Source organism: Aotus nancymaae, unplaced genomic scaffold (assembly GCF_030222135.1).
Source record: "Aotus nancymaae isolate 86718 unplaced genomic scaffold, 86718_ANA_hifiasm-v0.15.2.pri h1tg000002l, whole genome shotgun sequence".
Taxonomy (NCBI): domain Eukaryota; kingdom Metazoa; phylum Chordata; class Mammalia; order Primates; family Aotidae; genus Aotus; species Aotus nancymaae.
This window is the reverse complement of record NW_026988413.1, coordinates 18,873,965-18,900,930: the sequence shown is the minus strand read 5'-3', so window position 1 is coordinate 18,900,930 and position 26,966 is coordinate 18,873,965. Positions and strand designations below refer to the sequence as shown.

The window sequence follows — 26,966 nt, the reverse complement described above, 5'->3', positions numbered from 1 at the left end:
TTATGAATTTGGAATCTGGGATTTAGTTATCTTTGTTTTAGGATATCCATACTGTAGTATTTAGGGGAGACAGGACCTTATGCCTGTAGCTTGCTCTCCAAAGTTTTGGAAAAAGACTAAATGTGTGTAGGAGCAGTTGGGTGAGCACTGCAGCAAATGTGGTCATAAGTTAACACTCAGGGAATTTGGGTGAAAGAAATGTAGGCTTGGCCCCTCCCCTCCCCTCTTTTTTGAAATGGAGTTTCGCTCTTGTTGCCCAGGCTGGAGTGCAGTGGTGCCATCTTGGCTCACCGCAACCTCTACCTTCTGGGTTCAAGTGATTCTCCTGCCTCAGCCTTCCAAGTAGCTGAGATGATAGGTGTGTGCCATCACGCCCGGCTAATTTTGTATTTTTAGTAGAGACAGGGTTTCACCATGTTGGCCAGGCTGGTCTCAAACTCCTGACCTTGTGATCCACTCACCTTGGTTTCCCAAAGTGTTGGGATTACAGGCATGAGTCACCCCGCCCAGCCTATACATATGTTAAACAAGGAGCCAGTGAGATTTGCTGACAGGTTGAATACAGGGTGTAAGAAAAAGGAACCAAGGACTTTGAAGTTGTAGGAAAAAATAGTATTGCCAGTAATTGAGATGGGGAGGATTATAGGAAGAGTACACCTGAGGATAAAAAGTACAGTCATATGTTACTTGATGACAGGGATGTATTCTGAGAAATGGTGATTTTTGGCATTGTGTGTCACAAACCTAGAGGGTATACCCTATTGCTCCTAGGCTACCAATCTGTACAGCATATTACTGTACTGAATACTGTAGGCAGTTGTAACATAATGGTGTTTGTGTATCTAAACATAGAAAAGGTACAGTCAAAATACAATACAAAGGATTAAAAAAATGTTACATCATGGAGGTTGCAGTGAGCCAGGCTGAGATCGTACCCGTCCACTCCATCCTGGATGACAAGAGTGAGACTCAAAAAAACAGCACACCTGTAGGGCATTTACCATGAATGGAGCTTGCAGGACTGGAAGTTGCTCTGGGTGAGCAAGTGAGTGGAATGGTGAGTTACTGTGAAGGCGTAGGATGTTACTATACACTACTGGGTACTTTATAAGCACCATACATTTAGACTACATTAAATTTATTTGAAAATATTTTTTCTTCAATAATAACTTCAGCTTACTTAAAGCTTACTTTAACTTTATAAACTTTAATTTTTTAAATGCTTTGACTCTTGTTAAAGAGTCAAGCTACTGTTATTTTCAGCTAATAACACTTAGCTTAAAACACAAACACATTGTACACATACTTTCTTTCCTTATATGTTTGTATTTATTTACTTTAAAACTTTTTGTTAAAAATCAAGACACAAACACACACATTAGCCTAGGCCTACCCAAGGTTCACGTTATTAATACCACTGTCTTACACCTCCACATCTTGTCTTACTGGAAAGTCTTCAGGGGCATAAACATGCATTCAGTTCTCATCTCCTATTATAATAATCCTTTTTCTGAGACTATCTCTTGAAAGACTTGGCTGAGGCAGTCATTTTTTTAGTAAGTAGTAGGAGTACACTCTAAAATAATGAGAAAAAGAGTAGTATAGTAAATACATAAACCAATAATATAGTCGTTTATATGTGACTGGCAGCACAGTAGGTTTGTTTACACCAGCATCACCATAAACACAAGTAATGCCTGGTGCTGTGATGTTACAACAGCTCCAACATCATTAGGTAATGGGAATTTTTCAGCTTCATTATAATTTATGGGACTACTGTTGTACATGTGGTACATTGTTGACTGAAACACTGCTATGTGGTGCATGACTACATATGGATGTAGGGGAAGAGTGGTCAAAAAACTGAGCCCTGGAAATTCCAGCACATAGCAGTGTGGGAGAGAAGAAAACACCCACAGTGGAGACTGAGATTGTGCATTGCCAACAAGCAGAGGAATCCCTGCCCTTACTGGAGAGTTTAAAAACAGTCTGGCATTGGAACCTAAATCTATTCTCAGTGGCTCCAAAGGGTAGCAGCTAGTGAAACAAGGGAAAACCATGGGATTATAGTGTGCTGGAAGCCAAATGAAAAAAGTGTTTCCATGAAGGCAGACTGACCACCTGTGTGAAAAACTGCTACAAACCTAAACATAATGGTCTCAGGAAAGAATAGGTAGGGAAGGATTAGAGATAGTAGACCTTCTTTTGTAGAATTTTGCTTTAAAAGAAATGGGGTAGTTGATGGTAGGAGAAAAGGAGTCAAGAGTTTTGTTTTTACCTGCAAAAACTTAAAGCATATTTATATGTTGATGGGTGTGATCCAGTAAAATGGGAAAATTCGTGATACAGAAAAGGGATGAAAATTACTGGGTAGGCAAGACAGGGTGGGCTCTACTGCACAAGTGGAAGGCTGGCTTTAACTAGAAACATGGACATTTCATCATCCATTGTAAAAGGAAGGGATACTGACTGAAAAGTGGTGGAAGTTTGTGGAAGATCTTTGATTATTGCTGATTTTCAGTGAAATGCTAAGCAAGTATATCAGCTAAGATTAAGAATGGGGGAGGAAATACTGGAGATTAGAAAAGAGAAAAGAAAGTAGGAAATAGTTACTTAGGAAAGTTAGGGAATCGAATGGACTAGAGAAATGTCACATGATAGCTAGTCAGCCTTAATGGCCTAGCTGAAGTAACTGGTCAAGTGTTTGAAGTGAGATCAGTTCAGTGATACTCAGGCAGAAGGTGGGATTTAACCAGGGTAGGTTGTTTTATCTAAGGGAAACGTTGAGGAGAGTGAAGTGAGCATACATAATTGAGTGAGTTGACGAGATATATATGCAAGGAAATCATTACTGGAATTGAAGCTGGATAATGAGGAACTGAGGGATAGAGGTAAGGGTAAAGTGAGATGAAAGGACAGATAGGTTTATAGGATTATTGGTATTTGGGCACTAGAGAAAGTGAAAGAAGAATCATTTGGGTTGGATATTGAAATCATCCAAAATTGCAACAGGACTTATGTTGGAGATGGTGATAGTGAACCAAGAACTAAAATCTTCAAGAACTGAGGGAGAATGACTAGATCCTCACTGATGATTAAGATATGTTAACAATTTTTATTTTACAAATATTTGTTAGTGCTTCTACAAAGTTTTATTAATAATTCAAAAAACTGACTTTAACCTGTCACTTCAAAATAGGTTTAATAGTACAGCTAACTGAGTTATGCCTCAAAACTTTTTAACATGCTTTGGACCTATATATGATTGTTTATTGTGTATTGATGTACATATCAGAGACTGCTTTTAGGTATTTACTGGGCACTTAATAAATTATTTTCCTAATATTTGGTTGTCTCTCCTTTTTCTTCTAGATTACATACCGGTTGCGGCACCTCCTTCGTGCAAGATGTGATGCGTCCCCAGTGACCAACAACACCATCCAGTTTCACTGTGATCCTAGTTTCTGGGCTCAAAATATTATCAACTTAGGTAGGCCATTACATACATTTCTCAAAGTGCCCTTTGTTTGTAGAACTCTCAATGATTATGACATGTTACTGAAAATATGGTCTCTTAGGCTGGGCACAGTGGCTCACATCTGTAATCCCAGCACTTTGGGATTGCTCAAGGATCACTTGAGCCCAGGAGTTCAAGACCAGCCTGGGCAACACAGGGAGAGCCCATTTTGACATAAGATACCTAAGTTAGCCAAGGATAGTGGCACATGCTTGTAGTCCCAGCTACTTAGAAGGCTGACACTGGAGGATTAAAGAAAATGTCTTTTCTCACATTCTAAATGCTTTATTTTGTTTTAAAAAGGCATGCTGTTTTTGATAGTATTGTATGTATATGGTGACACATACACATGAATATAAACACACATACATGTACAGATAAGAAAACATTCTATAACATTGAATTACAGGGTCTCTAGACTTAGGGATTTAGGTGTCCTGTCGTGTTACCTCAACCCCCCCAAATCTGATTTGTTCCGTTAGCTCTAAATTTATCAGAATGAGTTAACTTGACTTGTCATTGATAAAGGGTTTTTGATATCTAGAAAGTTTTATTTTAAACTACTTTATTTTTATTGGCATATCTTTAGAACCATTCAGTAGGAACCTAATGGTTCAATCCTTTATCTTGCTTGGGGAGGACTTTTAATTTTCTTCTTTTGCCTGATCAGGTAATAGTTATGTAAATATCTTACTAACTGAAGTATAACATACATACTGACAAGTACCCAAATCTTAAACTGTTAGGTACTGCATAATGATGTCTCAGTCAACTAACTGCATCTATGACTTATAAATACTGAGGTTTTTTTACTATATCTTTTTATGTTTAGATACACAGATACTTAACCATTGTGTTACAATACAATTGCCTACAGTATTGTCTAGATAATTCAGTACAAATACATGCTGTACAGGTTTGTAGCCTAGATTCTACCTAGCAATAAGCTATGCCATATAACCTAGGTGTGTAGTAGGTTATACAGTATACTTTTACATAAGTAAACTGCTGTTTGTCTAAAGACAAAATTACCTAAATGACACATTTCTCAGAACGTATTCCCATCCTTTAGCAACCCATTGTCTGTTCATCAGCAACCAATATTACCTTTGATGATTTCTTTTTTGGGCGGCGGGGAGCTTATCGTATTTGTTTCAGAATCATCAAAGATGGTTTCTCATCTCCAATGCTAGATTCTGGGTAAGAAAAGAAAATGACTGGAGAAATAGCCCATACTCACTAGGAAAGGAGGAAATAGGCAATCTTACCCATGTAAGGGAAGAACAAAAAGAATCCTGGAAGCAAAGGTGATAAGGAGACCCTTGCAGACTGCTTTAGATACAGACATATGTATATTGATATAGCAGGAAACTGGAATTATACACACTCATTTTACCAAAAAGAAGCATCTTTAGAATACAAAACGTGTATAAGTTACTCTTGTTGCCACACCTGACTCTGTCACCACACATTCATCTGTACTCAGAACCCATCACAAGGTACAAATCCACACAAGTTGGTCATATATGTAGGGATTCATCACAATAGGTAAACACACCTACATATAGACATAAGTATATTTAAGAATTATATTTAAAACTGTACACACATAAATGGTTGTAGTTTCAGATAAACCTACTTTAGCCAAAACAAAAACAGGATCTTCTAGTCTAATAGTTTGTGAAACTGATACAATAAAGTTAAACAATATATTTTACTGTAGGATTTCTCCTGTCATTTACAGAACTGTTAATTCATGTACATGAGATTTACATTGTAAATCTCTAAAGAAGGAGACAAGTTTTCTAACCTTGTTACCCATGGCTTCTGAGAAACAGAGAAGAGTGGTAGGGAACAATATTGATCTAGATGAATATTTTTTTACTGTCTTGAGTGACTTTGGATAAGTTTTAAAGTCTCTCTAAATCTGAGATCCTTTATGTGTAAAAGAGAATGTTATTGTTTCTTTTAAATATATACATATACCTACCTGTCATAGTGAATTACACACAGTAAACATTTAATGAATAACTGTATTTTTAGAATGCATTTGCTTAGTAAATCATAAACATTTGAGTCTCTACAATTGAAATCAAGCTTGGATCTGACTTTTCAAAGGCACCAGTAAACTCTTAAAACTAGTTTTTAAGCCAGTCAACATATTCTGTATCAAAAAGTTAACATAATATGTGTGCATTGTAAAGGTATAGGAAACTTGAGAGATCAGAACTTGTTAATAATAAAGATTTAGAAATACTGTATGGGATTGTTTCTAGAGCCAGTCTCAGATTTTGTTTTGATATATGATAGTTCTCAAAGTACAGTCTGGTACTCTTCCAGGGGACCACAAAGGCCACCCTTTTCCAACTGCATGTCTGAATAAGTGTTAGGCCAGACCTCTATGGACTTCGGTAGGGATAGTGCCATGTTTGAGAGGCCCAAGAAGAGACCTCGAGCCAGTGAACGAGACATAGGGTTTATTGAGGGAACTTAACATACAGGACAGTCCAGTGGCAGTGGTCTGGATGGGAGAACCACCAGCAAGTAGTTTAAATAGCATTTAGCACCCTCTCCCTAGCAACCTCCATGTGTCAACCTTCATTTAACACAAAATAAAAGGCCTCCATCCCCTATATGGCCTGGATTCCACAGGCTGGGCTGGGAGTTCAGATATTCTTCATTAATAAAGAATGAATCTCTGCATTGGCCAATCCTGGGTTCCTTAGCTCGGAACTCCAAACACACATTCTTCTTAGGCCGCACAGGGTCACTCTCAGGGTACACTTAAGTTATTGTTGTCAGGTGTTGTCTGCCATACAGTGAGACTGAAATTTTTTTCATATATTTTAACCTAACAATATATTATGATAGTGCAGAAACAGATGAGATTTCAGCTATTAAGCCAGACATTCAAAGAGATTTTTTAAAATATCAAACAATGCCACTGTTTACCAAATTTTTTATAATATAGTTTTATAAAAACATGTTGTTATGGTTTTATTATTTTTAAATGAATTAGTAATTTTAAAAATTATTTTTAATTCTAATATTATAAATTTTGGTGACTAGAACTTAAATGAACAAAAGCTGTTTGGGATCTTCTATATTTCAGAGTAAGGGCTCATGAGACCAGAGAATTCCTTGACAATTCTGATATTCTGCAAAAATAGCCTTACAAAATGTGATATTTCACCACCTATCTGAAAAACTTTTTCCCTTAACCTTTTCTTTTTAATCAGGTTCTTTAGTAATCGAGGATAAAGAGAGCCAGCCACAAATGCCTAAGCAGAATCCTGTCGTGGAACAGAATTCACAGCCACCAAGTGGTTTATCATCAAACCAGTTATCCAAGTTCCCAACACAGATCAGCCTAGCTCAATTACGGCTCCAGCATATGCAGCAACAGGTAATGGCTCAGAGGCAACAGGTGCAACGGAGGCCAGCACCTGTGGGTTTACCAAACCCTAGAATGCAGGGGCCCATCCAGCAACCTTCCATCTCTCATCAGGTAAATTTGGAAGCAGGCCTGTCCTCACTTAGATAATTATAGTATAATTGTGTTGAGCAGCTCAAAATAACAAAGACATCCATTTTCCATCATCTGAATATCTGCATTTATAAAAACTTATCACATTAAGGATCCCTGACTTAATGCCTAGTTTTTATCCCTACTTAAAAAGGATTTAATGGTTTATTTAGCTGATAAATCTATTTTCATCTACCTACCCTTCATTGTCTTCAAATTAAAGCAGAGGACAAATGTTAATATTCCTAAATAACCCAAGCCCTGTGATTGATGGGAAAATCTGTGTACCTGTAATTCCTATAGTAGTGCTTCAGAATGATGACTACATTAAGAATCTGTCCTCTGTGAGGATACAGTGTTTAGAAAACCACATTGCATCTTAGAAACTAGGGCAGAGTGAAATAGAAAAGGGCAAAAGTGTGGTTAATTATAATCTACCTTTTTCAAACTTTATTTCTAAGCAAATATACTATTTACCATTTTTATTTTTACTACAATCCAATCTTTTTTTGTGGTGGGGAGGGGGGCAGAGTCTCACTCTGTCACTCAGGCGGGAGTGCAGTGGCACGATCTCAGCTCACTACAACTTCTACCTCCCAGGTTGAAGCAATTCTCATGCCTTAGCCTCCTGAGTAGCTGGGATTACAGGTGTGCAACACTGTGCCCAGCTAATTTTTATATTTGTAGCATGTTGGTCAGGCTGGTCTCAAACTCCTGACCTTAAGTGATTCGCCTGTCTCAGCCTCCCAAAGTGCTGGGATTACAAGGATGAACCACTGTGCCTGGCCTCAATCCAGTTTTTGAAGATAAAATGTATCTATATATTTTCTGTTTGTTTTTAAAAGACAGGGTTTCACCATGTTGGCCAGGCTGGTCTTGAACTCCTGACCTCAGGTGATCTGCCCGACTTGGCATCCCAAAATGCTGAGATTACAGACGTGAGCCACCATGCCTGGCCCTTTTTTTGTTTTGTTTTGTTTTGTTAGTTTAACTCTCCTAGCAGGTTACATGTGGGCAGACTTAGATTTAATACAAGTTTAGTAAGGAATGTAAAGTCTAATTTATATAATTTGTTTTCAGTTACATCATTTATTTATATACTCTTTTTTTTCTTTTGAGGTGGAGTTTTGCTCTCGCTGCCCAGGCTGGAGTGCAGTGGTGCCATCTCGGCTCACCACAGCCTCTGCCTCCCAGGTTCAAGCGATTCTCCTGCCTCAGCCTCCTGAGTAGCTGGGATTACAGGCATGTGCCACACCCGGCTAATTTTGTATTTTTCGTAGACGGGGTTTCTCCACATTGGTCAGGCTGGTCTTGAACTCCCAACCTCAGGTGATCTGCCCACCTCAGCCTCCCAAAGTGCTAGGATTACAGGCATGAGCCACCGCGCCCGGCTATGTATACTCTTTTTCTGCAAAGAATTTGAAGTGATTTACAGTATAGGATACAAATGAGATTGAGCAGAGTTTACTAAAAGAGTCAAAGTATGTGGGTGTAGGCTAAGAATTCTCATACTGAAAAAGACAACTCAGCTCAGAACTTCTTGCCAACCAAAGCAAAAAGGAAACAAGAATAATATGGATATTGCTATCTAATAAAAGGAAAACATACCAATTAATTAGGGAGAGAAAGTTTTAATAGTATTTTGCTAGCACTAAGAGGAATACTTAATATGATTCTTTATGAAAAAGCAATTAAATGGCATAATGCAATTTTTTGGGTAGAAATTTAAAAAAAATAGAAATGGTCTTTCTTTATATGGGACTCATACTTTAATCCTCAGTAAAAGTTGTGGGCATTTGTAGATCCAGAATATGTTACGTAGTATATGTAAAGATCCGAGGTAATGTATTTGAGGTTTATAATAATTTGACTAATAATTCTAATAATTTAAGAAGGTATGTAAAGTCCAAGAGAATATTAGCATGGCTGTTTAAAACTTCGTTTCAAGCCAGATTCTTAAAAAAATTAAGTAGCAAGCAACGTAAAAGATCTTTGAGTGTTCCATGGGAAGATAATTTTGTACTTTATATACTAGGAGTATACCTAGCAGAGTAGAAATTTTGTTAAGAAAATTGAAGGCAGAATGACGTATTTCAGATAGACTGCAAAGATGACTAAAATTTTTCTGAAGCTAGATAATGGAAACGAGAAAATATTAGAATGCCCAGTGCTAAGCATTTGCACATATTAATATTTACCTTCTAAATATTTAGTAGTTTACTGACAACAAAAGGAATGAATCCATCATTTGAGTTAATTGCCTTTTCACTAAGAAGTCAAGAACTGGCTGGGCACAGTGGCTCATGCCTATAATCCCAGGACTTTGGGAGACTTGAGGTAGGAGGATCACTTGACTCCAGGAGTTCGATACCAGCCTAGGCAACATAGGGAGACCTCCCCCACCCCAATCTCTACAAAAATAAAATATTAGCTAGGTGAGGTGGCACATGCTTGTAGTTCCAGCTATCTTGGGGGACTGAGATAGGAGGGATTGCTTGAGCCTGGCAGGTCAAGGCTGCAGTGAACCATGATCACGCCCCTGCACTCCAGCCCAGTGAGAGAACAAAACGCTGTCTCAAAAAAAACTAACCGAGGCAGTTAGTAGACACTATGTGAAAATAGTTATATAAGCAGTGACAAAAGGAAGTGACTTGAGCCCTTAGCCTGATTTTCTCAGAATTTTTCTTTTGATCTTTTTTGTCTCTACAATTTAGTCCTATAATCTGTATAGTCTCTATTGTATAACCTAATTTTCACACTTAGAACAAGGTACTCTTCACATACTGCAGTTCTTACATCACATACTGTTCTTTTTCTGTCAGTTTTTGAAAACTTCCTGCAGTTTCTTTCACATTCTCATTACTTTTTTTTTTGAGATGGAATCTTGCTCTGACACCCAGGCTGGAGTGCAGTGGTGTGATCTCGGCTCACTGCAACCTCTGCCTCTCGGGTTTCAAGTGATTCTCCTGCTTCAGCCTCCTGAGTAGCTAAGACTACAGGTGTACGCCACTATGCCCGGCCAAATTTTTTTGTATTTTTAGCGGAGACAGGGTTTCACCATGTTGGCCAGGCTGGTCTCCATCTGCTGACCTCATGATCCGCCCACCTTGGCCTCCCAAAGTTCTGGGATTGTATATAGGTGTGAGCCTCCACAGCTGACCTTTTTTTTTTTTTTTAAAGATGGAGTCTTGCACTATCACCTGGGCAAGAGTGCAATGGTGCAATCTCGGCTCACTGCAACCTCTGCCTCTCAGGTTCAAGCGATTCTCCTGCCTCAGCCTCCTGAGTAGCTGGGATTACAGGTGCCTGCCACCACGCCTAATTTTTGTTTGTTTGTTTTGTATTTTTAGTAGAGATGGGGTTTCACTATATTGGCCAGGCTAGTCTCAAACGCCTGATCTTGTGAGCCACTGCCCTTAGCCTCTCATCACTCATTATTATCTGTTCTCTGCCAAATGCCCATTCATACATCTTCACTATTTGGTGTCCCTCTTCTGTAAATTTGTATATTGCCCTGCCCTCCTACAGTTTGAGTTTTCTACCAGCTTATTTGTAGGTACATATGGAAAAATACCTGTCTAGGCATAGCCACACAGCTGGTGTGTCTGTGTAACTATGAGTATATGCAATTTATACTCTGCATCTGCCCATATATACAGGTAAACTGAAAAGAACTGTTTCTAAAAATCACTTACATGACAGTTCTCTATTCTTCCTCTGAAGATTAACCATGTCATCTGCGTGGTTAAAAGAGTTAGGTGATAATAAAAGTAGAATAGTGGTATAACTAAGTGAGGCAAACTCAATAGACGTACATTTCTGTTTATTTGGCTCTATACAGTATATTCCATTAAACTCCAATGAATCTAAATTTGTGACAGAACACTGTCACATATATAATATATTTTGCTATTTCTTTAGGTTTTTAACTGTTTACTAATTTTATTTTTTAAGTTGCTTCCCCTGTCACAGGATTCTTAGACATTAACACAACCATAACAGTTTAGGACAGTGGGGGAAAAATCACCTTACATCTTACCAGACCATAAGCATCTTGATGGCATGGTTGACATCTTACATGCACATTGCACTGGCATTAAGTGACATTTCTTGGTTGTCAATATGTAAACATTAGTCTGGATGAAGGTGGTAAAAGACTTAAAAGACTTCTATGATTACCTTTATTCTCCCTTAAGGACCATTTTGGGTTAAGAAAATATTTTTTTCTACTCTTTACCTATAGAATTCCACTTGTTTAGTTAGAATCAGCATCTAAATCTGTTTTTCACTGGGTCTGTAATTGCTGGCTACTCTTGAAAGTTAATGAGAGGTAAACTCAGTGCAAACTAATTTTTAAGAGAGAAGCAGTTGACCCAGGAGAATATAGTAAATTCCAAAAATGGGAGGAAGAGGAAAAATAATAAAGCAGATAGGACTATACTTTATAGCTGTCTGCCCTCACAGTGTCAAAGTTTCAGGTGTTGCTACTTCAACCTTAAAGATTACCTGTTTATTTGTCCCCCTGTGAATGTAGGGGGAAATAGGATTCTCTTTGAGAAGTTGTGATCATACAGTTAAGATATGCTAAAAAGAATATTTATTTTGCAATACATTTCCAACTGTAGAAAGAATCAGTCAAAAGGAGACTGTCATATAAGGCTACCTTTTTCTTCTAGGACTGATCTCAATTTCCAGAGCCAGTATTTATGAGCCTACAGAGTAGGCTTGCCTTTCTAGCCCTTGCCTTGTTTGTGATTCCTTCACTCAGCCTTCTGTAATCAACCAGGGTTGTTCTTAAAGAGTTTTTTTTGAAAATATGTTTTCTGGCCATGTGCGGTGGCTCACGCCTGTAATCCCAGCACTTTGGGAGGTTGAGATGGGCAGATCACTTGAGGTCAGTAGTTCAAGACCCCGTCTCTACCAAAAGTGCAAAAATTAGCCAGGCATGGTGGGCATGTCTATAATTCCAGCTACTTGGGAGGCAGAGGCAGGAGAATCACTTAACTGAGTAGGTGGAGATTTCAGTAAGCCGAGATGGGAGCATGACTCTGTCTCAAAGAAAAAAAACAGAAAATGTGTGTTTTCTTCTGAGGAGACTCATCCTCTAAGTTGTAGTTACTCAGTATCTTAACATGTTTTGGTAATGATATGGTAGACTAGATTTTTTCTTTTTTTAGAGAGACGGGGTTTCAGTGTGTTAGCCAGGATGATCTCAAACTCCTGACCTCATGATCCACCCACCTCGGCCTTCCAAAGTGCCTGGATTACAGGCATGATCCACCGCACGCAGCCGCAGACTAGATTTTTATTAAAGCCTGGGTGTGATGCCTGATATTATTAGCTATGTGACTTTTTTCAGATTATCTATGTTTTCTAACTGTTAGTTTCCTAATTTGCAAAGCAAAAGTAATTATACCTACTTCACAAGGCTCAATGACATAATAATATGTGAAATGCCTGGCAGGCTCAATAAGATCTAAAGCTTATTAAGTTTCATTAACATCAACTATTTTCATTATTAACGATTTGTTCTTTGTGAGTAGACCTGTTGAGCCAGACTACTTGTTCAAATCCCAGCTTCATGCCTGTCTGTTAATCTTGGACAAGTGACTAAATTTTCTGTACTTTATTATAGTTTTCTTATCTACAAAATAGAAATAATCTGTGCTTCAAATATTGGTGTTATGATTAAATTAGTGGATACATGTGAGGCACTTAAAGCAGTACCTGGCACTTAATAATTGCTCAGTAAATGTTAGCAGTTATAATTCTGCCATCACTTTTTTTTTTTTTGGAGGTTCCAAGAGTATAGTTCTTTGTGAAAGATAATCATGAAGGACTTAGAAGGATACCAAACATATATTTTACCTACTTCCCAACATGGCCTAGGTCCAATTCTGGTACAACCTACTTACAAAATCTAGGTGGCAATCCTTCTCCCAAGTTTCTTCCTAATGAGATTATTTTTAAAAAGTTGTTTACACAAATTCTGAAAGTCTGCCCATCCCCCACTCCTCATTCCCTTGTAATCTTGGTAATTCATTGATCTGTGGCAGAGTTCTGTGTTTCTGTAAAAGTTTTATAAGATAGAGATTTATCATTTGTTTTTCAGAAGATTGTTACTAAATCGTTTAATTTGTTTTTTTCTAGCAACCCCCTCCACGTTTGATAAACTTTCAGAATCACAGCCCCAAACCCAATGGACCAGTTCTTCCTCCTCATCCTCAACAACTGAGATATCCACCAAACCAGAATATACCACGACAAGCAATAAAGCCCAATCCCCTACAAATGGCTTTCTTGGCTCAACAAGCCATAAAACAGGTATATATCTACTTCCTTTTCTCAGTTGCTTATTCTGCTGCTTTCTACTTTCAAATCTCATTGAATTTATAGATTAAGCAACAGGTTATAAAGAGCCAAGAGCAAGCTTTCATTTTCATATATTAAATAAATGTGAATTGCAAAGATGTAGAAGTAATGGTCCAATATAAACAATGAGCCATAGGTATTAATTATGTATGGATAACTTTTAGGTGAGTATATTAAATTTCCTAAAAGTATTCTAACAAATATAAGTTATATTCTACAAAATAGAACAATAAATGAATCTTTGAAGTGTCTCAAGAAGATTTCTTGGAAACAGACTTAGTTATGGCACAATTTCAAGAGGCAATACATATATATCTGATAAAGTTTAATATTTAGGTCCAGCACAGTAGCTCAGGCCTGTAATCCCAACGGATGGAGTGCCTGAGGATAGGAGTTCAAGACTAGCCTGGCCAACATGGTGAAACCCTGTCTCTACTTAAAATACAAAAACAAAAAAAAAATTAGCTGTGCATGGTGGCTCACACCTGCAATCCCAGCTACTTGGGAGGCTGAAGCAGGGGAATTGCTTGAACTAGGGAGGTGGAGATTGCAGTGAGCTGAGATTGCGCCATTGCACTCCAGCCTGGGCGACAGAGTGAAAATCCATCTTCAAAAAAAAAGAAATTAATATATATTAATATAACACAGCTTATTATTTATATTCTTTTTTGTTGTTTGAAATGGAGTCTTGCTCTGTCACTCAGGCTAGAGTGTAGTGGCATAATCTCAGCTCACTGCAACCTCCACCTCTCAAGTTCAAGCGATTTTCCTGCCTCAGCCTCCAGAGTAGCTGGGATTATAGGCACCCACTACCACGCCTGGCTAATTTTTCTATTTTTAGTAGACACAGGGTTTCACTATGTTGGCCAGATTGGTCTCAAATTCCTGGCCTCAAGTGATCTGCCCGCCTCAGCCTCCCAAAGTGCTGGGATTACAGGCATAAGCCACCATACCTAGCCATATTATTTATATTCTTAATGTCTTCAGGTAAAAATATTTTCTGTGTTTTACATTATCTTAAAAGTAAAAGTTATCACAGAGTTTGTCTTCTAAAAAGCTCCTGTGACAATCTCCTGTCCAGCTGATTGTAGACTGATTTTGGTTTTTTCCTCCAAGACCAAAATAAAGATGATGCAATTTTCTTAATTCTATAACATTCATTTTAATAAAATCATTTAAATATTTTATTATAAAAGTATGCATACTTTGTGTATATACATAAGTTTGTATAATCAATTTGGCTTTGCTATATCATCACTAAATTTTCTTAATATTTTAATTATTTTAAATAAAATTAATACTTAATTCATCATGAGAAGGAAAGTAAAAAGGACCCAACCTTCACTTTGGCCTTAAATTCTACTTATTTTCCTAATAATTTTGTGACTTTTCACATTTCACTTGCCTCAGCTATAAAATGAGTATCTTGCCAGAGTTATGTTGAGAATTTATTCTTAAGTATGTGCAAGCACCTACCACATATTCCATACTCAAGCGTTTACTTTATCTCTTCCCTATTTATTATATTTTAACGAGTACATACTCTAAACATGGTTCTTAAAATGGTTGTTGACCAAAAATGTAAACATGAATGAATAAGTAAATGAACAAGCCAGGAAAGAGTCTAGTGGAAAATTGGTTTTAAGTGGTAAATGAGTTTAACAAATTAGAATGCACTCATACAGTGGAATACTTTTCAGATATTAAGAAAATCGATAATCTAGATATGATTTTCTGAGTATATTATGTGAGGAAAAACATGTAGAATTTTTGTGAGGTATTATCTTATTTGTTTGTGTGTATTTTCCTCCAGTCTCATCATGTACATAGAAAACAAACCTGAAAAGATCCACCAACTGTGATTGTTCTTGGTAGAGAAGGAGGAAAGCAGGGGGCATAGGGGCGGGGAATATGAGGAAGGAGTAGGTGGTAAAGAGGACATTCATACACAATTTAATATGCTTCTGTATGTAGTTTTTACAATGGAATATATAAATTAGGTTTTTCAAAATTAAAATCTTTCAGACACTGTCTCTCTATATGGCGCTGTTCGTTTATGAATGACCGTGTTTAGAAAATACAGCATCTTGCTGTACCGCTTAGTTACTTTCCTTCTCCCAGCATGAAAATGTTCAAACATAACAAAAATTGAAAGAATTATATAGGAAACATTTGTTCTAATTTTGTTCTACTTGCCTTATGCATATTTATTCCTTTGTCTATTCATCAAGTCCTCCTATTTTTCTTTTTTTCTTTCTGGTTTTGTTTTTTTTTTTTCATTTTTTTGAGGTTGAGCCCACGCTGGAGTGCACTTGTGCGATCTCGGCTCACTGCAACCTCTGCCTCTTGGGTTCCAGTGATTCTCCTGCCACAGCCTCCTGAGTAGCTGGGATTACAGATGCCCACCACCACACCTGACTAATTTTTATATTTTTTAGTAGAGATGGAGTTCACCATGTTGGCCAGGCTGGTCTTGAACTCCTGACCTCAAGTGACCTGCCCACCTCAGCCTCCCAAAGTGCTGGGATTATAGGAACGAGCCACTGCACCTGGCCCGTCATATTTTTCAATAGGTTTTGAAGTAAATTGCAGACAGCAGCATGCTTCACCTCTATATACTTCAGCATGCCTGTCATCATCTTAGTTAATATGTTTATCTCAGCATGACCGACAGTACTTTCCTCAGATATTATCGAGGTCTAATTATGTTCATATATGAGAAAGAGGAATATAAAATCCTGAAAGCACTGGTCTGTAGCTTATTATTTTCAAGTGTTTCAGATAGGAATAGAAGAAATGTATGTTTTCAGCCCTCTATCTTTACCTTGTAGTTGCTATGTATATATTTACTTTTTTTTTTCCAGTATGTATAAACCTGTCAAGATTGTGTACTGTGATTTTCTGGTATATACTACATGTTGTCTTCCAGTAAAAATCAGTGCTTTTTACTGTTTTTTGTTTGGTTGGTTTTTTTGTTTTTGTTTTTACAGGATTAATGAAAATGACACATACTTATGCAGTCTCCCTGTCCCATTCTCCTTCCATGTAAATTACAGTTGCACTCTTCTACTTCATTTTGTATGTGTGTGATTAGATAGACGTTGTATTTTTATAAGCTTGTTGATAGCCTTTTTTCTTCCCTTCTTGTTACTGTAGTGGCAGATCAGCAGTGGACAGGGTGCCCCATCAACTACCAACAGCACATCCTCTACTCCTTCCAGCCCCACGATTACTAGTGCAGCAGGATATGATGGAAAGGCTTTTGGTTCACCTATGATTGATTTGAGCTCACCAGTGGGAGGTTCTTATAATCTTCCCTCTCTTCCAGATGTAAGTAGACACAAAATTTATACTAATGTCTATTGAAAATTGTCGGCTGGTGCAGTGGCTCACTCCTGTAATCCTAGCACTTTGGGGGAGGCCAAAGCAGACGGATCACTGGAGGTCAGGTGTTTGAGACCAGGCTGGCCAACATGGTGAAACCCCATCTCTACCAAAAAATACAAAAATTAACCAAGTATGGTGGCACATGCCTGTAATCCCAGCTATTTGGGAGGCCGAGGCAGGAGAATCACTTGAACCTGGGAGGCAGAGGCTGTGGTGAGCTGAGATCATGCCACTGCACTCCAGCCTGACCAACAGAGCAAGACCCTGTCTCAAGAAAGAAAGAAAATTGTCAGTGAATTGGGATGTAGTAGAAGGCATGAATTGTTAGATTATAGGTTGTTTTTACCAGTTAATTTTAATCCTTTAGAATATTACAACAGTAGTAAAAATAAAAAGGTTATGAACATTGGACACATAACCTAATGTCTTTCAAGGCACCAGAGTTAAAGGTGTTTGTAAATGAATGATTATGATGATGGATCATGGAATCTAAGCTAGGAAAGAAGAAAAGAAAGGACATGGAAAGATACGCTGGAAAGTTGAATGGCTGGACATCAGAAGACAAATTTAGTAATAGAAATCCTGTTAGATCATACTGACAAGTGCAAAATTACCTCTGGTTTATATTATATGTAAATTAAACTCACTCTCCAAACTCTTTCAGTATGACTTTGTATTTATTATTATATTTTTAAATGATTTTTATTTTTAATAGAGATGGGGGACTGCCTATGTTAACCCAGGCTGGTGTTGATCTCCTGGGCTGAAGGGATCCTCCTGCCTTGGCCTCCTAAATTGCTGGGATTAAAGGCATGAGCCACTACACCCAGCCAGTATGACTTTTCCACAGGCAGAAATTACTATATTCTGTAGACATATCTCCATGTATAAGTTGATTCTGTGTTTGGTCCTTTTTAAATCTAAGGTTAGATAACCCATGGTCGTGCACATATACATATACACAACCTAACATTAAGAAGCTTTTAGGAAATATCTTGTATTCTTTACTTGGATCGAATTACCTATAAGATTGTGAAAAGAACTTTTTTATTTTCATTATTTAATTTGCTTTTCAAATTGGATCAATTAATATTTCCTAATAGTTGCATTGTTAATCTTACCAGAATCATTCCATTTTTTAAATAGTTTGTATACTTTAAATGAGTACAATACATGTATTTTTTCATGCATGGATGGTACATAGGAAAACTTATATCTAATCCCTATAGTTTTATTTGACTTTTAGGATTATTCCACAATGTAAACAACTTTCTTTGTATTAAGTTCTCACAAATTTAGTCATTCTAGTACATTTTGTACTCTCTGAGAAATACTGGCCATGTATTGCCAAAAGAATATTTAAACAAAAATGACCCTGTGTATTAACCACCTGCCCTGATTTCCCCTGCCCCCGTGAAAGAGAACCCACAGAAAGTAAAACTGTCCTTCTGCTTTTTCCTCTGCAGTCCTCATGGAGGTGAACCTTTCTATTACCTGAAATTCCTCATTTGGATTACAAAATAAACTGAAATGAGTGACCATTTTCTGATTTCTCCCAAAGATGTTTCATAACTAGTACCATTCTAGGTGCATAAGCAAGAAATTAATTCATTATATACAAACTATGTTAAAGAATTGAACTGGATTTTAAGCACAAAAACATTGGTGGGAAATTTGGTCTTTGCAGGCATGAAATAATTGTAGTGTTTAAAGTGTTAAACTCTTATTAGGGATTTGTAAGTATTTTAGCCTGGCAATGAATTAGGAAAAGCAGTGTTATTTGTATTCCTATTACATTAAAGCAAGAATCTTTTCTTTTTTTGAGATGGAGTCTCACTCCTGTCGTGCAGGCTGGAATGCAGTGGTGCAGTCTTGGCTCACTGCAACCTCCACCTCCCGGCTTGAAGCGATTCTCCTTCCTCAGCCTCCTGAGTAGCTGGGATTACAGGTGTGTGCCACCATACCCAGTTAATTTTTGTATTTTTAGTAGAGACAAGATTTTGCCTTGTTGACCAGGCTGGTCTCAAACTCCTGACCTCAGGTGATCCACCTGCCTCAGCCTCCCAAAGTGCTAGGCTTATAGGTGTGAGCCACCACACCCAGTGTAAAGCAAGAATCTGTAGGGTTCACCTTTTCTCCTACAAAACAACAGTAATGTATTTAGTGATACATTACTGTTGAGGTTAGTGCTGTAGATATATGGACTTCATCTATCTAGCACATACCCAGAGCAGAGCATCAGTTTGTCTAACTATCCGTTTCAAAGGGTCCACTAAGTCCTATCTGTATGAGGCTAGATTCAAAACCGTACACCACAATAGATTGAATGCTGTTTAGGGAGACATTAAAGAGATTTGCAAGAAATGTGAAATTGTGATAGTCTTCTCACCAAGTTTGTGTTTTTCATATAGCAACCTTTTGTTGTTTATTTTTAAATGAAGAATTTTTTTTTCAATTTTTAAGAATGCGAATGACCTGATACTCCTTTCTTTTGGCTCTTGTTTCTGAAATAGTGTCCTCAATATTTTACTAAAGTGAAATACTAAGATAGTGAAAACCTTTATTCAGCATTGTTTATGGGGAAAATGTTAGAACTTCTCAAATGTGGTATTTATTTTTTGTTGTTTCATAATAATTAAGTTATTGAAGTTTTCTTATAAATTTAAAAGTAGCTTTTAACTTGCAAATTCAGAATGCCTGAAATAATTTCTTTTCTTGTAAGATTGACTGTTCAAGTACTATTATGCTGGACAATATTGTGAGGAAAGATACTAATATAGATCATGGCCAGCCAAGACCACCCTCAAACAGAACGGTCCAGTCACCAAATTCATCAGTGCCATCTCCAGGCCTAGCAGGTAAAGTGGGCTTCTTTTGATTTTTGTGAAAGGTTTTCTAGTTTTCACTTTACTTAGAATAAAAAAATTACCCCTCTTCTCCTCCTTTTTTGTTTGATGCTTAATCTGAGTTTTTCCACTATTTAAAATTAGTATGCTTTCAAAGTAAATAAAGGTTAAATTTCTTTATCTTTTCATTCTTTCTTTCAAGTCACGGTCTCGCTCTGTTGCCCAGGCTTGAGTGCAGTGGTGTGATCATATGTCACTGCAGACTCACTTCCACCTCAGCCTCCTGAGTAACTGGGACTCTTTGCAGGTGTGCTGCTCTACCACACGTGGCTGTTTTGTTTTTTTGGTAGAGACAGTCTTGAACTTCTGGCCTTAAGCGATCCTTCTGCCTTGGCCTCCCAGAGCTTTGAGATTAGGCATGAGCCATCACACCAGGCCTACTTTACTTTTTCAATTTCAACAGAACTTCTAGCCATTATAGTACTTCCAGGGGGGAAATCAGTATTATATTCTCTCTTATTGATAAGCTGCCTGTGATGTGGTCTTTTTTAAGATGTAATTTGCCTAGGATCAAAATTTATTAGTGACAATAAGTAGAGTTACCACTCTTTTGGTGATTTGTTTGGTGTTTAATTTCGTTTGTGAATCTTAACATACCTACTCATTTTCTCTGAGAGGAAAACTGTAATATTACTTCTGAGGACATAGGTACCTTAAACCAAAATATGAAAAGAGGAGAATTTCTAAAGTCACTCACCAGTCACATGAACACGATGTAAATGGGGATGCCTATTTTAAACAAACATAGGACAATATGGCAGATAAACTGTTTATCATATGACAAGTTTATACAAATAAGGAACATTTGTGGTATTGCCAAAGGACATGATGAGTAAGTAGGTATATATACATATAGCCAATATAGCAGATGAGACAAAAAATGTCATTCTTACTAGTGATAAGAAAAATCCAAACAAGATATAATTTCTAAGTTACTGAATTAGTTAAGATTTAAATAATAAAAGTAGTCACTAAAAATGTAATAAGAGGTACTCTCATACATAGGTGGGATGCGTATGACTTGTCGAAACATTTCTGGAAACCATCATAGCAATGTTACTAAGGTTTACATTTACCCAGTATTGGACTGTGAGCCAGACTGGGCAAAGTACCTTATATGTGTATTACGTAGTAGGATATTTGCTTTAAGGGGCTTAGAAAATGTAAGTACCCTTGAACACAATAGTTCCATTTTAATACTCCAATTATAAGGAAATAATTAGAAACTGGATAGGCAGAACATATTTATTAATACTTATATTATTACTATTTACTAAGCATTATTATTATTCCAGTTTCCATTTTCCAGTACTATAATCAAGGCAGGCAGCTTCCAAATAATGGACAAATTACTTTTTGAAAGGAATCTTAAAATTAGTCAACACAGTTGCTATTCAACTATTTCAGAGTTTTGTAAATACTATGTTTTTTCTGATTGGCTCCTGGTTTCAGCAAACCTAATTGAAACCTAATTGGGTTGGTATGTGAACTGCATCTCAACCCCTCCCCCTAATGCTCAGGAATGAGCCTAGTACCAATAAAGCTTTGTTGTTCTCCTTTTTTTTTTTTTTTTTTTTTTTTAAAAAGGGCATTATTTGCAGTAGTTAAAATTTTGAAGCAATGACCTAAATATAAGAGAATGATAAATTAGAATGTGCTCACTTGTAAACAGAATATTACTTAGCTATTCAAGCAGTGCTTATATAGAACCATATAAAAGATGTAAAAGTATGTTAAAACTGGAAAGATATATATGAACCTTACCAGTGTTTATATATGGATGCAGAAGTTATGGGCTGCTTGAATGTTGTATCTTTTTTATAAAAAGTTTTCATCTATTCTAAAATGAAGCATGTATTCTTGTATTATCAGAAGATTATAAATAGCCATTGTTCTGATTGATTTTGAGGCAAGGTCTCACTCTGTCACCCAGGGTGTAGCAATCATGGCTCACTGCAGCCTCAAACTCGGGCTCTAGCGATCCTCCTGCCTCACCATTCCCAGTAACTAGGACTATCGGTATATGCTACCAGGCCTGGCTAAATTTATTTTATTTTAGTTTTTTTGTAGAGACAGATCTTTGTTGTCCAGTCCTTTTGTTTTATTTTTAAATGAAATTATCCAGAGTTTACAAACAAATGAAATGGAATTTTTTTCTCTTCATTTTATCAACCATATCCTGTTGTTCATCAGACCCTTTAGAACTTTTGTCACTTTGAATTTTTTCTTCTACTTCCCACTTGCATTGCATTCCTACTGCTACTGTTTAGTTTGGGCCTTCATCAATTCAAATCAAAATTATTTGCAGCAGGTTTTGTTTTCTTCTTTCTTGGCTGCTTTTAATTAGATTTTCCTTGTTCTAGTCTACAGTACCACCAGAGCATAGCTTCTTTATTATCATTTTTAGGGCAATAGTCCAGAATCCCTCTTTTGATTATTGCCTCAAGTCTGAACCCATTGATCTGACTTTCTGTGTCTTCCATTAGTTGGTCTCATTTTTGTTTACATGGTTTTCTTTTTTGAACTCCTTTTTCTATCAACCTGTACCACCTTCTGTTGTCTTCTGTAGCTTTCACTGGCACTGGGGTCTCACTAAGGTCTTACCTCTGTTACTCTAACACAGAAAGACTTGGCAATGTTTGGAGACATTTTTTATTGTCGCACCCCAAGCTGGGAAGTATAGAGAGATGCCACTGGTATCTAATAATTGGTGGAGGCCAGGGATGTTGCCAGACATCCTATAATGCACAGACATTCCTCCACAACAAGGAATTATCTGGCCCAAAAGTCAGTAGCGCAGAGGTTGAAAAACCCTGCCAGTATAACAGACTGTAACAGACTACTGAAAATTCAGCAACTACTCTTTCATAGAATTTCATTATGGTTCCTAGTTTCAATATAGTGCTAAGTTAACACATTCAATAGGACTTCAGTGCATAATTATTCATTTGTTTTATGTCTGATATCCCCCTCCTCAGGACCTGTTACTATGACTAGTGTACACCCCCCAATACGTTCACCTAGTGCCTCCAGCGTTGGAAGCCGAGGAAGGTAAACTGACTAAACCATATTTTCTAGTACATAAAATCTCTAACTAGATTTCTCTTGCCAGTGTTCAACATGTTTTGATACTCAATATATTTTGAACAATTTCTTCTATTTTTAATTAAAATTTTAATAACTATTATATCTAAATAAATTAGTTAAGAGATTAACTAAAGTACAAATTTACCCTTGAAGATAGAAGAATATTTGTTGAAAATAAGAAATGTCTGATATTCACATAATAGCAAGGAAAACATAAAAATGAATAGGTATAACACAGTACATTATATGGAAACAAACTTAGGGACAAGATACAGTTTTATGCTAATTTGATCTCTACTGAAGAAAAATTGATTCTACTTTAAAATAAATAAATGTACAGTTATTGAAATTCTATTTTAAGCAACTGCTCTCCTTTCCCTGCATTATGCCTGAAAATTCTTCCTAGCTAGTGAACCCAATTCTTACTTTCTTAATCATGTGGCAGAATAGTTTCAGAGAGAAAAGTCTGCCTTTAATCCCATGAGAACATAGTGAATATCTGTAAAAGGTTTTTGTCCCACTACCTTCTTTAAATAGCACTGTTTAAATAAATGATTATTTCATTGTCTTTAGACACTGACAAAGTGTTAATGTGAGCCTAGAGTTTACTTTGCTACTGACAAGAGAAGAAAATGAGAAAGCCTAAAATCAAATGCCAGTTCTAAGATACTAAATCTGGTTGCCTAATTGTAAAGCCTCAGTTTTTTAAAAAATTTAGGTTTATTGAGGTATCTTTCCAGATGTTTAACTATTTAGATATAGGTTAATATATAAAACATTTTTATCATAAATGAAACTCACAGCAGTTACATTTCAGTAATGTAGCATTAGTTGCTGATGTAGTTATTGTTGTGAAAATACAGTATTATTTTAGAAAGTTGTTGTTACGCTTTTTTATGAGGTATTTAGCTTCACATTCTTAGATGGTTTTTTCTTCTCTCTCATACTTATAGCTCTGGCTCTTCCAGCAAACCAGCAGGAGCTGATTCTACACACAAAGTCCCAGTGGTAATGTTGGAGCCAATTCGAATAAAACAAGAAAACAGTGGACCACCTGAAAATTATGATTTCCCTGTTGTTATAGTGAAGCAAGAATCAGATGAAGAATCCAGGCCTCAAAATGTAATTATATGAAGGCTTGCAATACTATTCCTATGCACGTGGTGGGCAGGGTGAGAGAAACTTTTAAATAGCTCTTAGGAGGGTTTTTGTTTTTTTTTTGTAATGTTATATTAATCTCTCAGTAAATTAAAAAGCAAAGATAGAAAAACAGAAAGGTTTTAAAAATCTGAGGCTCAAATATGGAACCTGGAAAGTTGAAAATGAGATATTCTCTAACCAGAGTTTTATACCCAGGTAAATTATTAATCAGACATGAAAATACATTTTTGTTCAATTTCTTAAAATAATTCTTCTGTACTCATTCTCACGAAGATAATTGATAATATGAATCAAAAATATAGTAAAACAAGAAAGAGGAAGACATAAAATCCCAAAAATGGAATCTGACACAGAAAAACAGGGCAACCCCCAGTACAGCAGCAGCAGCTTGTGCAGTACAGTCTATAGCAGGAAGGCATAGGACTCAAAGGGATGTATCTAAAGGGAGAAAAATACTTCAACAGTGTTGAGAATCTCCTATTGTAGATTGTGAGAATGACATAGAAATATGTACCTAGAAAAACAAGCAACTGAAAAAATAAGGTAATTACTGAGTCTTAGTAAAAACAAGAAGTTTACCAAAAAAAAAAAAAGGAATGTCATAGTACATTTTTGTGGTCTGCAGTGAACAATATTTACATAGTCATAATGATATAAACAAACACTAGAGTACAAATGTAATTAAAACTGTGGCACAATCAGGATATAACCTGAATATGCATTTAATCAAAAATTGTAATTTTCAGAATACTTAACCAGTACAGACAAATACCGGTCAGTTGGAATAGATACTGGCAATAAACAGTTATACTGGCACCTACCAACTAAAAAATCAATGCTTAATAAAAATGTTAAAAAGATGGGGTGAATGTTGGTGGTGGCTTTGTGTATGTATAAATGGAAGGAGAACGGGGTTAGAGAATCAGGATGTAAAAACCTAATCTCTTGATTTTCTACTAGTAAGGATTATAGATGCATTGCAATTTTATTTAGAAATATGGAGGTAAACGGCAGAAGAAAAAGCTAGATTTGAAAATAGTACTTCAAAGGAATGAGTACTTTAACTCTATATACATTTATTACTTTGAAATTTTTGAAAACATATTTGAAAGAGATAATTTTTCTTATTGATTTGAAATTCTTGCCATCCTGGGCTCCAACAGAAAATTTAGATTCATCTTATAATTTTTCTATCTTAGGTATAATTTGAATGAATAGTTCCAGTGAAGTATATTTATAGGTCATGTGGTTGATTTTCCACCCTACCCACCCATTTTCTAATTTCTGTAGCCATCAACAGACTCAGATTTTTTTTATATTTTGATATTTTTTAGTAGAGGTTCATGTCTTCTATACCAGTTAGCAGTAAACATATACTATTCTCATTAAGATTCTTTTGAAGCAGCCAGGTGCTCATTACACAGTGGTTTATAATTCAGAATTGCAGTAGTGATAAAATTTTTTTTAATCTACTGCAGGCCAATTATCCAAGAAGCATACTTACCTCCCTGCTCTTAAATAGCAGTCAGAGCTCTACTTCTGAGGAGACTGTGCTAAGATCAGATGCCCCTGATAGTACAGGAGATCAACCTGGACTTCACCAGGAGAATTCCTCGAATGGGAAGTCTGAGTGGCTGGATCCTTCCCAGAAGTCACCCCTTCACGTTGGAGAGACAAGGAAAGAGGATGACCCAAATGAGGACTGGTGTGCAGTTTGTCAAAATGGAGGGGAACTCCTGTGCTGTGAAAAGTGCCCCAAAGTATTCCATCTTTCTTGTCATGTGCCCACATTGACAAATTTTCCAAGGTAAGATAGTACTTCCCTTCCCACATTGTTTTACTATAAAATTTTGAAGATTATTTTAACAGAAAGCCTTTGTAAAAACTTAAATTCCACTTGGCACAAACGTATATTCCAAAATCCAAATGAATAGTCTAGGGTTTCCCATACCCTACCACTTATTCCTTGTGCTTCTCTCCAAAAACTCATCATGCAGCCTGAGCAACACAGGGAGACTCTGTCTCTACAAATAACTTAAAAAATTAGCCAAGTGTGGTAGTGCATGCCTGTAGTCCCAGCTGCTCAGGAGGCTGAGGTGGGAGGATTGGTTGAGCCTGGGAGGTTGAGGCTGCAGTGAGCTGTGATTGCACCATTGCACTCCAGACTGGGCAACAGAGCAAGACCCTCTCCCTAGTCAATATAAGAAAAAAACAAAAAAAGAGGCCCTTTAAATTATCACAGGGGTCACCATAAGGAATAATGTCTTTATGCATAACAGCTACCACAGTTTATTACATCTTTTTGCCAGGCATCAAAATACCATTTATAAGTAATTCAAGTAAATTCTCAAACCCTGTGGGATGATGATGATCATCAGCATGACCAAGATGGTTAAGAGCCATTGGGTTGATCTCTCAGTTCTTTGAAGGCTGTACTTTTGAAAATTTAATTTTATAAACTTAGAGTAACAAGAAGAGTAGTACAAAGAGCTTTGCCGATTCCTGAATCCTTTGGGGGACAAATTCAATTATGCTCTAGATATGTGAGCCCTAGATTAATGTGTTAATTTATTTAGGCATTTTTTCCCTATATATGTATCTCATGCCTTCTTAACTAGATTTTGATATTAACTTAGGGCCTTGCATTATATTTCTGCTGTTTCCTTTCAGCATGGTGCAGTATACCTAGTAGGTATGTGGTAAATGCTCAATAATTAAAATTCATGCCAAATAAACAACTCTGTATCATAGATATATTGGAGGAGGTGGGAAAGGGAAATAGTGAAGAGAGGAAATGATGTATTAGGAATTCAAAAGTACATTGTCCCCCAACAGTGGAGAGTGGATTTGCACTTTCTGCCGAGACTTATCTAAACCAGAAGTTGAATATGATTGTGATGCTCCCAGTCTCAACTCAGAAAAAAAGAAAACTGAAGGCCTTGTTAAATTAACACCTATAGATAAAAGGGTAAGTCTTTGAGCATTTCCAACCTACAGTGTTAGACAATTT

General features: G+C 36.7%; 2 protein-coding genes across 4 annotated transcripts in view; one reads left to right on the top strand and one right to left on the bottom strand.

Moving 5' to 3' along the window:
* SVOPL (SVOP like) overlaps positions 1-26,966 on the bottom strand; it is a 181,885-nt gene that overhangs the window by 47,665 nt on the left and 107,254 nt on the right. Inside the window, exon 18 of one of the 2 annotated variants that reach the window (XM_064373094.1) lies at positions 553-4,713. The exons of the other annotated variant lie outside the window; for it this stretch is intronic. The gene's annotated coding sequence lies outside the window, so the exon portion shown is untranslated. Of the gene's footprint in view, positions 1-552; positions 4,714-26,966 lie in introns of those variants that run through there. 2 annotated transcript variants of the gene reach the window in all.
* The window catches only part of TRIM24 (tripartite motif containing 24), a 120,674-nt gene that overhangs the window by 85,498 nt on the left and 8,210 nt on the right, over positions 1-26,966 (top strand). The window contains exons 8-16 of one of the 2 annotated variants that reach the window (XM_012447556.3): positions 3,373-3,490; positions 6,757-6,923; positions 13,194-13,367; positions 16,572-16,745; positions 19,525-19,660; positions 22,687-22,759; positions 23,749-23,917; positions 25,435-25,763; positions 26,792-26,924. In XM_012447556.3, the coding sequence (XP_012302979.1) occupies positions 3,373-3,490; positions 6,757-6,923; positions 13,194-13,367; positions 16,572-16,745; positions 19,525-19,660; positions 22,687-22,759; positions 23,749-23,917; positions 25,435-25,763; positions 26,792-26,924 (1,473 nt within the window). Of the gene's footprint in view, positions 1-3,372; positions 3,491-6,756; positions 7,026-13,193; positions 13,368-16,571; positions 16,746-19,524; positions 19,661-22,686; positions 22,760-23,748; positions 23,918-25,434; positions 25,764-26,791; positions 26,925-26,966 lie in introns of both variants that reach the window. The other variant, XM_012447555.3, reaches the window with a different exon arrangement.